Genomic DNA, 12530 nt, shown 5'->3' on the forward strand with positions numbered 1-12530 from the left:
CTAATAAAGTTGTAGTAAACAATAAGGAGGGAAAGAGAATGCAAACAGGCACAGGGAAGTGTAAACAGGCACCGGGTAGGGTGAAGCTAACAGTATAGAGTCAGAACAAACTCAATGTTTAAAAGCTATAGGGAAAAGAAAAGTTTTTAGCTGAGTTTTAAAAGCTGTGATTGAGTTGGTAGTTCTCAAGTGTTCTGGAAGAGCGTTCCAGGCATGAGGGGCAGCCGAGGAGAAAGGACGAAGCCGAGTAAGGGAAGTGGAGGTCCTTGGGCAGGCGAGAAGCATGGCATCAGAGGAGCGAAGAGCACGAGCGGGGCAATAGTGTGAGATGAGAGAGGAGAGATAGGCAGGAGCTAGACCGTGAAAAGCTTTGAAGGTCAACAGGAGAAGTTTATATTGGATTCTGGAGTGAATTGGAAGCCAATGAAGAGATTTCAGAAGCGGAGTGACATGGTCAGAGCGGCGGGCCAGGAAGATGATCTTAGCGGCAGAGTGGTGGACAGAGACCAGCGGACTGATGTGAGATGAGGGGAGGCCAGAGAGAAGGAGGTTGCAGTAGTCCAACCGAGAGATAACCAGTTCATTGAACTCAAGCATTTCTCAGCTATTGTTCTCAACATAGCTGTAGAATATGTTCTTTGTCTTCCTCTTGGGCCTTTTTTTTTTAAAAAAAATCATACTGACAGATAGTCACTCATTTGATGTAGAGATGTCCATCACTTGGACATCTGGTCCTTTGGGGGCTTGAGAGATTTCTACTGCCTGCTCAACTCAGCTTGCATTTGCAAGCTAAGCTGTGAGTTTTCCATGAACTCCATGGCCTTTTTCTGCATTTTTGGGTGTCGGCCACAATTTGCACAAATAGAAATTTGTACAAAATGAAGTCAAGTTTTGCACAAAATTGTATAATGTTCATAAGTAGAAAAACACAGAAAACCCACGAACTAGCCTAATTTTCTGGAGACTGAGATGGGCCAGTTAGCACAAAAGAGATTGAAGTCCAGGGGGCCCGAGTCAGTGAAAAAGCATTGAGCTCCACTCACAAACAGATTCCCCCAACAGTGGATAGATTTTGTTGGGGTAGCCTTTGCCATGCACTTTCTGTAGATGAATTTGATTCCCATACTGAATCAAAGAGAACCATATTTGGATTTTGAGTGCAGGCAAGGAATAACTATGTGAGCTGCATTGATTTTTCCTCCCTTTGAAGTTTTCAAATGCCTCTTCCTTGTAGGAACCTGAGTTCAGCAGATGCTGGACGCCAAACCATGAGAAACTATCCTGGACTAATTGACTCTGTAATGGCTTATTCCCAGAACTGTGTGGCAGCCAACCGGCCAGATGATAAGGTACCAAATGGACTTAGAACTATCTTTGTGTATACCTTAGCAGCTGATATAGCTCTTGCTAATATTGCTAGTAATAAACCCAGTTCCATTTCACATTTTTATTACATATTCATTTTTCCAGCAGTGGGTTGGATCCAAAGACTGCATGCGTTAAAGGTCCCAGATTGGGTGGAGGGATCTTGCTCCAGTGGAAGCCCTGGTCCCACAAAATTTTGCCCATGTCCCAGTGCAGATTTCTACAACAAAGCCAACAATGTTCAATAGGTTCCCTTGACTCTATGGAGTAACTGAAGTGGGGGCAAAGGGCATTGCAAGAAGGAAGAAGAGAAGGTTATGTTGGGTTGCATAATCTGTCTTCCAGTTTTGCAACCATTTGATACAACCCACTGTCTTCCAAAGTTTTTAACAGTTACTAAATTCTTATGTAAGTATGGATCAACAATCCCCTTATCTAGAATTCAGGGTCATGAAATATTGAGTGAGTTTTAACGTTCTCAAGAATTCTTCAGGCTAGATGATGAGCAAGCATCTTATGCACAATTTAGACATATGTTCACATACTATAGCCTTTCTTGTGCAATGTAAATAGGGACTGCAATGCATTGTGGAAAAATTGAGAGTGTTTATTCCTTAGGAGGGACTGAATTTCTCATGGTAGAGAAGTAGCAGTCTGGAAAACATTAAATTCAAGGTGTGTGAAAATAAAGACATATATTGGGAGGAAGGAAGGAAGGAAGGAAGGACTATTAAGACTAATGTCCGTTTACTAAGCATTACCATCTTCCATTGTATTATGATGAAAGCATAACATAAAATCAAAATAGGTGTAACTCTAAGCATTTACCTGTGGTACTGAGCTCATCTAAAACCTGACTCTATGAAGTTCTTAAACTGGAACTGGGCTTTTGTGTGTGTGGGGGTGGGTGGGGTGCTTTTCAGTTCTAATCTCTTTGTGATCTATGACCAGCCATCCCCAATCTGGTGCCTTTCTGAAGCTTAGGATCACTTATGATCATTGGGCAGGCTGGCTGGGCCTGCTGAGAGTCATAGTCTAAAACATCTGGGGTACAGAAGATTGAGGAAAGATGAGTCACTTAGCCTCTTCCTCCCACATTGAGGATCCACAAAAGATGCACAGTTGACCATTCATGATGAATTCCTACTGTTTGGGGCATCTCCAGGAACACAAATGGGTCCTATACTAAACGACTTCCTAGTGGAAAGCTTACAGCAATTATTTACAGGGTGACCTATTCTTGAGATAATATAATTTAATTCTGCAACGATTAGTCTTTAAGCCAAGATATGCTCTGAAACATTGAAATGTATCTGACATGTGTAATGTATATAGAATCATAGAATAGTAGAGTTGGAACGGGACTATAAGGCCACTGAGTCCAACCCCCTACTCATTGCAGGAATCTACATGCTAGTAGTCAGTTAAGATAATGATAGCATGTGTGCTGATATAACTCAGACATTTTTGGTTATTCTCATTATTTTAGTCTGTGGAGAACTGCATCTGTATCCTGCACAATCTGTCCTACCGTCTGGATTCCGAGGTGCCCAATAAATACACACAGCTTAACCACATGTCTAGGAGCACTTATATAGATAAAACTTTGACAGGCTGCTTCAACAACAGAGGTGGGAAGATGGAGGTAAGAACTGGTCTAGAGAGCAGCTTCATTTACAGCTTGCAGGATATTGTATTTGTGTGGAAATTCACTTCCCTACTTCTTGTTACTTTATCAAGTCTCATTATAACATGGACTTTCATGAAAAAGTGTTAAAATGACCTGTTAAAACTATAGGAATGTCTAGGCATTCACTGTTAGATATCTGATGAAAATAGCAAGGTTCTCAGGAAAACATTACTATGTCTCCCAAACACTTTATATATGCCCTTTTAATGCATCTGCACTTTATTCAGGATGGATGAATCTGTTAGTTTTGTTTCTCCTGCGTTTGAATGTTTTAAACATTGTTTCCATCCAAATATGAAGACATCCGTGAATGTTAGTAAATTCTTATTAAAAAAATGTGCTGAACAAAATAATTGTCCATCTTCACCAGCCAAATTCAATAGGTATGAACGTTCCCGCATTGAGAGCTTCATTGTTTAGCTATCTGCCATATATTGACCCAGTTCAGATTACATGCTAAGATGACATGGGTAAGCATTCTGAGCTAAACATTACATTGTGCGAACCATGACTTAACACGTCATGTGAACTATTCCCAACCATGGTGGCTACCTTACCACGGTTTAAACGTGCTCACTAACCATTTGCTGCAAAAGGGTTAGTGGCCTAACCATGGCTTACCATGTCATCTGAAAAGGCCCATCATCAGAAAAAGAGGTGACAACCCTAATACAGCACTATTTAATAAACAAGAATTGAAAACCAGACTTTTAACAGCTAAGCACTCAAAGCCCTGGGCATAAATGGTTTTGGTTTCTTTTTGATTTCTCCTATATTCATGTTGTTGTTGTTCTCAAATTCTTTCTATTCCAAATCTGAAGAAATTTCCTAATTTTGGTAAATTCTTACCAAAAAAGCACTGAAACAAAATTCTCAGCTATCCCTATACTTAAGGATGTCGGAGAAATCCACAGTAGAAACAAATGACTTTGGATTTCTATGAATCCAACTGCAGATTTCCCCCAGTTGCATGGATTTCCCAAGCTTATGGACCAGGGTTTTTTTTATTTTCCAAAATCAGTCACAGAAAAATATGTAAAATTGAAAAGAAAAGAAAAAAAGCTGAAAATGCACATTTCTCCCATAAGTTAAAGCAAAAAATGAGGGCTTTTGGAGGGTGGGTGGGGGTGTACATATTTTTTTTGCAGTGGGGGAGATTTGTGCATTGTCAGTGGGATTAGTGCATTTTCGCATGTGTGAATTTGCTCAAATGTAAATTTGCGCAAATTCAGGAAATTAGGAAATTCTGATTCTGACAATGAGCAGACGGTGGAACAAAAGGCACCTGACAATCTGAAACACAGAACAGATTTTATAAAATCCATATATCCCTACCTACACTTTATAAGTTTGCACAATGCAGGCACATATGATGCTTTCAGCCATTCTTAATCAACATGGAATATTAAAACTTGAAGCCTGGCATATCAAATTTTATGTATCTATGGGTCCTCCTAGAGGTCATTGAGTCCAACCTTTCTCTAGGACTCCCCAAAACACCAACTGCCACTGGCTACAGATCTGTAGAGCAGTAGGATTCTCCACTTTATATCCTTAGCTGTGTCCTTCAAAGCCACTCCATGGGGTGAAATATGCCAGTAAGTCCAGAATGCAGGTATTTAAATGATTTTAAATATATTTATATAATGTAACAGGCCAACACCCAGAACAAACAGCCTTCTGATGAATAGCAATAAATGATATAACCCCACATCTATGCTTTCAATAAGTTCCCCCCTCTATCTCCAATCCATGCCTTTGTTGCTGATCCTACTGACTCACTGCCTTTTCCAGCTGCTATTCTGTCCACCCACCATTTAATTCTGGCCCCTACTGCCAGTCCTTCCTCCTCTCATTCTTCTATTACACTGGTTCTTTTTATAAAACTTCAGCTTCATAGATTTTTCCTTTTTTAAATCCTTAGTATGATGAATATAATACGCCTCTTCCTGAAGAGGACTATAAACCTAGAGGGTCCAGTTGGTTGTACCATTCTGATGCCATCCGCACGTACCTGTCTCTAATGGATCAGAGCAAGAAAGATGCCACCTTGGAGGCTTGTGCTGGAGCCCTGCAAAACCTGACAGCAAGCAGAGGACTGGTAAGCAAAGTATTTTTCCCCTCCACATCTGGAAGAATAAATTTGCTTTGTTTATTGCAAAGGAAAAAAAGAGGAAAAGAATGTACGTCCAATATCAAATGATAAAATTTTTAACAAAATAAGTAACATGTATTGGCCTTGTTTATTCAGTCAACATGCTGATAGAAATTAAGAGATTTTATCACACACACACACAAATAAAATTTTTATTGGTAATATAATCCTTTGGATTATGTTTTTCAATTTTCTTTGTCTGTGTCGTTAAAGAGAGAAACTTCCTTATAATGCCTTGGCTGTGTAGACAGTGTTTCCCATGGTGGAAGAGCTGTATAATATACCAAAGGTGATTAGGAGTTTCCAGCGGCAAAGCAGGCTCTCATCATGACTGTCCCCCTAGCTACACCCTCAAAGAGAATCCAAAACTGCAGGCAGCTGTGTTGATTCAACAAACCAGTTCTAGCAGTTGGCATCTCCACCAGGAGTATGTTTTTTGTAAAGCTAATGTTCATAATTGCCCATTCGTGACCAAGCCAGCCACAAAATACTTTGTATTACAAGAGAAAACAATATATTGTTGCTGGGAAAATTAATTTCCCCTCGCCTTCTTGCAACTAAGCTCAGAGGGATGTTCTGGGATGGGGTCGTGGGACAGATAGTATCAGCATTCCTGCTCATCAGAAAATGTTGGTGCTATATCTTTATGAGTCCAAGCTCACAACACCACTGGGAGTTTACAAAAGATATCTGATTTCTTCATTCATAAGGACATTCTGAATGTTCGACTTTTTCTCCTAATTTGGGATGATGTAGGATTTTGCTAGTTTGGTATTTTATGTGAGAAAGAAACCCAAACGCCAAAAGTTGTTATAAATACCAGCTTATTTTGTTTTCTAGATGTCAAATGGAATGAGCCAATTGATTGCTTTAAAGGAAAAAGGGTTGCCCCGTGTAGCACGACTCCTGCAGTCCAGTAATGCTGAAGTTGTCCGATCTGGGACATCTTTACTGAGCAATATGTCTCGGCATCCTATTCTCCACAAAACCATGGGTAGGTACCATTTTGTATTCCACAGGCACATCTAGTTTCTTTCCTTTCTTTAAACACACACACACACACACTTTTCTTTCATACTAGTTTTAGAAGTGTAAAAGCGTTATGTGTGATAATTCTTTTTTTAAAAATGCCTTTAGTATCTCTTCAATCAGAGAATTCATTTTATGAAAAAAAGGTGGAAAGCTAAGTTCCATAGTTATCATCTTCCCTGTTCTACCTATCCATTTTGCTGTTTGAATATCCCTTCAAATTTCTAGTTTTCATTTTTACCAGCCCTATGTTTGTTCATACTTGTTCAAGATTAGCTGTGTTGCCTAGGGATGAGGGAGACATTTGTTTAGTTCACTTTTTAATGCAAATTTACCTAATTTTGCAATTTCAAATTATTTCTCCAGTCAAAAACTACACCCCAAAATGCATATATTGGGGAAAATGATGTTCAAAAATGCATATTAGGAAAACTGCTTGCAAAAAAGTGCATATTAGGCAACAATTCATACAAAAACACATGTATTGGGAGAAATCTGCACAAATATGCTTATGGGTTTTCATGAGAACTTTTTTTAAAAAGTTGAATCAATCTTTGGATTGGAAAAATGCGTAACTTGAGAAAAATTGAAATTGTCAGATCCTTCCACCCCTACATAAAACACCACTGAAGCTGAGTTACTTACCTATCTCTAGATCTTGCTCTCTCTCACACACATAAAATGATGTTCCCTGGTCAATTTGGGCCAGATGTGGAGCATGTCCAATATTTAGGTCGGGTTTGAGTTCTACCGGAAAAGCTATATGAACTAATATGTGCATTTTAATGCATTTTTGTATTGCTGTGGCTCTTCCTACACAATCCCTTTGCTTGCAGCCAAAGTGGGCTCTGAGGATGACTAATATCTCCCTTAGAGCCTGATTCTAGGCCATATTTAGTCACAATAGTTTTATGCAAATTTTTATTTCATGGTAGTCTGGTTTCCCCTTTTTAGCTCATCAGGTGCTCCCAGATGTGACTCGCCTTCTAGCCCTCCAGGCTCCAGGTTCCAGCAACTATGGAGAGATTATGACATCTGCCTGCTACACCCTGAGGAACCTAATGATGTCCAACCCACAGATGGCCAAGCCCTACTTGACAGGCAGCTTGATAAATAACGTAGTAGGCCTGTGCCGAAATGGGTGAGTAATGGTGAGGAGGTGTGGACATATGAAAGGCTTGCAACCATCTTTGGAGCATATCTTTAGATAATATTCTTAGCTTACTACCTTTTTATTTCAGATATGCTGCAGAACATATTTACATATTTCTGTAAACCGCCCAGAGAGCCCTGGCTATGGGAGCGGTATATAAGTGTAATAAATAAATAAATAAATAAACAGTGATGCCTCATAATAAGCATTATTTAAAGGCATATTGTAAATGCATAATACACATTTCAAAATTTGCAGCCACAGTGCAGTCTTACATATTGAAGTTATGTCCCTAAAGTCTGAACTGCAAATAACTCGAAGCTCATTAATACCATAGGATGGTATCAGATTGTGATTAATGATGACTTAGTAGTTACAGGATTGGTGAAGGTCAACTTCCCTGCCCCCTCCTCCCCACAGCAGCCCCCTCTAGCTCTCAGAAAATGCTGCGCAGGGAGTTGGGGGTCATAGGGGGCAGAAGGGGGAGGGAGATCTTCAAAAATTGGGTGGAGGTACCTTTCGTAAGTGGAGCCCCACTCATGGAAGGTGCCTCTATCTGATTTGGGGAGATCCCCCCTCCCCCCCCCCCACAGCACATCCCATTCAGAATGGTCCCCCAAATACCTGTGGCTAGAGAGGCTGGAGGGCAGAGAAATCTACTTCCACCATAGAAATCTACTTCCATCGTCACACTTGTCACCCTCAACATATTGAGGGCAACTGTTTGAAGGCTTCTCTATCCATGAAGGCTTTCCATGAGAGTAAGAACACTGTATAATCCATGTTTTGTCTTACATGGAGAGCCTCCACGGATAGAGGAGTTCTCCTCTTCAGGCATTTTCCCTCCTTGAGTTGAGGGCAACAAACGCAACAATGGAGGGGGAAAGAACTGGAGTACTTCCTCTCCTCACATGTTTGCCCTATTCAGACTCAGAACGCCTGAATAGGGATTTTGACTCCTGAAGAAATGTAATGGACAAAGTCACTGACAATCCTTGAGTATATTCTCTGAATATACTGGAGCCACTGATCCTGTATAGTAGAACACGCCAAGTGTATAATTATTCTAATCGCGTGCTTCTTGCCACAACAATACTTGCAGTGATGAAGCCTGGCATTACCCTATTTAACCTGGAAAATGAGGTAACCATTCCAACTATTGAACTTTAATGTTCAGTGAAGTGGCAATATAGAGCAGAAGGAGGCCACTTATCTGAACCACAAACAAATAATGAGACATACAAGTTGAACTTGGTAGTGTTAGCAAAGGAGGGGCCTTACAAGAACTATACTGACGTGCTTAAAATCAATTCTGGTTTATAAGGTATGCAGTGTTGATGCCATCTGTCCTTTCTGGTGATGCTCATTTGCCTTCTTTCTTCTTTCCAGATCCTATCCAAAAGCAGCTGAAGCAGCTCGTATGCTGCTGTCTGACCTATGGTCAAACAGGGAGCTCCAAACTATACTGAAACAGGTAAGACAACAAAGTATTGCATTTTCCCTATTTCTAATAAAGCAATCTGACCCATTGGACAACAACATCCAGTTAAATACCAGGTTTTGCTAAACCTGTGGTGAATGCCTCCTAAAATAATAGGAAAAACAGTATAGAAAAGTGGAGGGGGAGCGATTGTAAGAGCATTTTCAAAAGCAAGAGTTGCTTGCTTTGGAGCACAGGTGGGCACACACAGGCACACACAGCCCTCCTACTGTGGCCGATGCTGCAACCCTAGAAGATTTAGCTTGAAGCTAAATTTGTCCTTAATAAGCCTGCATAGCAGTTTTCCACTGAATTTCAGCTGCAAACAACCTTTTTCTTTTCTTTTTGTTTGCTGATTGTTTGCAGTTTGCAGGGAAGACCAGGGGGAGGGGGTGGACTGTAAATTGGCACCCCGGATTGCCCAAAGTTGCTCACCCATCCTTTAGAAACAAGGCATTTCTTTTAGATGTCAAATGCGAATACCTCCTATGGATTACTGTTATATACGTCTCTTATAGTGCATATCTCTATCATGTTTGTATATACTGTGTGATTTAAAGCATTTTTCAGTACAGCAATGTGTGCAGGGCAACACTTTTTCTAGTGCCTTGTGGGTTGAGCTCCTTTTGTTTGCAGATGGAAGGCAAAGCAGAAAGAAAAGAACATAGGAAGATGCTTTATACTGAGTCAGACCATTGGTCCATCTAGCCCAGTGATGTCAACCCTGACTGGGAGCAGCTCTCCAGGGTTTCAGGCGGGATTCCTTTACTCGTCCCTCCTGGAGAAGCCAGGGATCGAACTGGGACCTTCTGCATGCAAAGCATGTGCTCTATCACACTGAGCTATGGCCCCTCCCCAATAGAGTTCCATTAATACTGGGTTCTGGAAGTCTGGGCCGAGCTGGTACATAAATAAAAGTCTGCTCTGAGCTCCATGGGGAAAAGCAAAATAAAATGTAGCAAGTAAATAAAAACAATAATTGCAAAGGTCGGATTGCTTTATGCATTCAGAAGCTTCACCAAATGCTTGTGCATTTATAGATTTTGTATACTTTTTAATCTTCACTGTTTTTAACTTTTGTAAACTGCTCAGATAGCTTCAGCAATGTGGCGGAATATAAATGTAATAAATAGATGAGATATGCAGGGCAGTGGCTGGAAACTCTTCATTTCAAACCACAGCAAGTAGCTTTAAAGTGATTTATATAAACACATACCATGTATAGTTTATGAGAGCATCCAGATATACACCTTCTGGGGAAACATTTGATTGGTCTTATTAATATTAAGTTGTTCTTTATTTGGTTTCTCCTTATCTGATCTACTACCTGCCTTCTTACCCCGGCTCCTTCTGCAGCAAGGATATGATAAGAATATGATGGGATCCTTAACAGGAAGCACTTTAAGGACCCTGTCTTCCAGATTCTAAGACGAAACCTTGATTGCATGTTTGGATAGCAGGTAAATAATGTTGCAAAATTTTGAACTTTTGAGAAAAGCCATAGTCACAAGTCTGTTAGCTATGATTCATACTTTAGTCACATCCAGATTAGACTAGTGTGATGTGCAATATGTGGTGCTGCTTTTGAAAAGTGTTCAGAAACTGTAACTGGTTTAAAACGTGGTGACTAGAATCATAGAATCATAGAATAGCAGAGTTGGAAGGGGCCTACAAGGCCATGGAGTCCAACCCCCTGCTCAATGCAGGAATCCACCCTAAAGCATCCCTGACAGATGCTTGTCCAGCTGCCTCTTGAAGGCCTCTAGTGTGGGAGAGCCCACAACCTCCCTAGGTAGCTGATTCCATTGTCGCACTGCTCTAACAGTCAGGAAGTTTTTCCTGATGTCCAGCCGGAATCTGGCTTCCTTTAACTTGAGCCCATTATTCCGTGTCCTGCACTCTGGGAGGATCAAGAAGAGATCCTCTTCTTGATTGGTGATTGGTGCATGGATCATATGGGATTGTCGCGAGAGTCCATGGGTGTGCGTGGCAGTCACCCGCTCCCTTGGCTAGCCATCATTTTGCACAAAAATGGCAGCTTTAGCTTTTCTGAGAAGGTAATGATATGTAAATAGTGGACATAAAGGGGCTATTTATGCAACATTACAGGCGTGAATGCTCCATTTATGCCTGTAATGTTGGATAAATGGCTCCTTTATGGCTCCATTTACATAACATTATCTTCCCAGAAAAGCCCAAACTGCCATTTTTGCACAACCCCCTCCCGTGTGAACTTACCTATGTGTTGAGGTCTTTCTTGAAGGCCCTGCTTTGTGTGTACTCACCATCAGAAGTATGGCGGCAGAAAATCCAGGGCAGAGGCTTCTCTGCAGTGGCACTGAAGCTCTGAAATGTTCTCTCTAGGGAAGTTGACCAGGACAAGATACTTCTCTTCCTGGAGGCTTTTCTTGCCCAGATTACTTTTTTTCTGTTTCTGCTGCTCTGATTAACGTAGCTACTAATTAGTTTTTACTAGATGTTTTATATGCATTCATACATGTGGGTGGGTGTGAGAGAGAGAGTGCGTGTACATATTTCAAAATATGATTCCATGTTAAAAATGGCATGTTTTACATTATGTTATATGTTTTGGTAGTCCAAAGGGGAGAGGATGGTGTTGATGATGATTTCAGAAGAAATCAAAACCAGGAATATGCTTTGGTGAAAATATTGCTGTGCTTATTTTCAAATGGTGCAGATGTACTAATTTACTAATTAGTACCTTGTACTAATCATGTTGTTTTGCTGCAGATTGTAGAATGATAAATAAACGAAGGTCCATTTTGGAAGTCAGAACAGAAATGACTATGATTCAGTTTAATGTCCCAATGGAGCGTCTGGATGTAGAGAGCTCACTCTGCATTGTGATACCATCCTGACAAATTTAAAGACTTTCTAAATCCCATTGAATTCTGTGGCTGCAATTTAAGCACATGCTTTATTTTCCCAGTAAAACCAGTGGGCCTTAAAAGAGCTTAACTTTGGCTTGAACTTGCCCATTTTTTTCTCTCAAACCTTTCTTCAATAATATAACATCATTGTAAACATTGACTGTAGTATATCATGTTTTCCAAAGATTGTAAAAGGCTCGTTTCTTAGGATAGATTATGGGCTTGGATTGTAATACCTGTGTACAAAATTGAAATACTTAGATATTGCACATTTGTATAAGGTGCACATATGTGTAACTTCTGACTTTTCTCTTAAAACCATGAGCCACAATAAGAAGGGTCTTGGGACTCCATTTGCAAACAAAAGCTACGCACAGCAACTGTGCCCCATCAGATGGATAAGAAGTGCAGTTATCTGTAAATTCTAGCTAAAGAATATGGGTGCAGGCTATACAACAATATGGGTATATATTGTTGTATACAACAGTTCCTACAATGTACTGATAATATTTTAGGAAGTTGCTTTACTTGGGATGGGAGAATCAGAGGGGCTCAAGGTCACCAATATTCTGAGTTCCAGCTCAAATTTCAGTTCATCTTGCTCTCGTTTTCACTTGCAATCTACGTTCCTTTTCAAACGGAAAATGCACATTTTGTAATGCATTTTTTAAAGTGCGCAATGAAATGTGCACTTCCCCCATAGACTGAAGCATGCATATCCACATTTTAAAAGTGCACATCTTTTTAAAAAGTGCATTTTTAAAATC

At 40.3% G+C, this 12530-nt stretch overlaps 1 protein-coding gene across 1 annotated transcript in view; it reads left to right on the top strand.

Moving 5' to 3' along the window:
- The window catches only part of PKP1 (plakophilin 1), a 57859-nt gene extending 47499 nt beyond the window's left edge, over positions 1-10360 (top strand). Inside the window, exons 7-13 of the mRNA XM_063144000.1 lie at positions 1235-1349; positions 2855-3010; positions 4980-5156; positions 6051-6204; positions 7194-7380; positions 8782-8866; positions 10229-10360. Coding sequence (XP_063000070.1) covers positions 1235-1349; positions 2855-3010; positions 4980-5156; positions 6051-6204; positions 7194-7380; positions 8782-8866; positions 10229-10300 — 946 coding nt within the window. The 3' untranslated portion in view covers positions 10301-10360. The remainder of the gene's footprint in view (positions 1-1234; positions 1350-2854; positions 3011-4979; positions 5157-6050; positions 6205-7193; positions 7381-8781; positions 8867-10228) is intronic.
- Positions 10361-12530: the final 2170 nt, after the last annotated feature.

The sequence above is a fragment of the Elgaria multicarinata genome, chromosome 1, assembly GCF_023053635.1.
Source record: "Elgaria multicarinata webbii isolate HBS135686 ecotype San Diego chromosome 1, rElgMul1.1.pri, whole genome shotgun sequence".
Taxonomy (NCBI): Eukaryota; Metazoa; Chordata; class Lepidosauria; order Squamata; family Anguidae; genus Elgaria; species Elgaria multicarinata.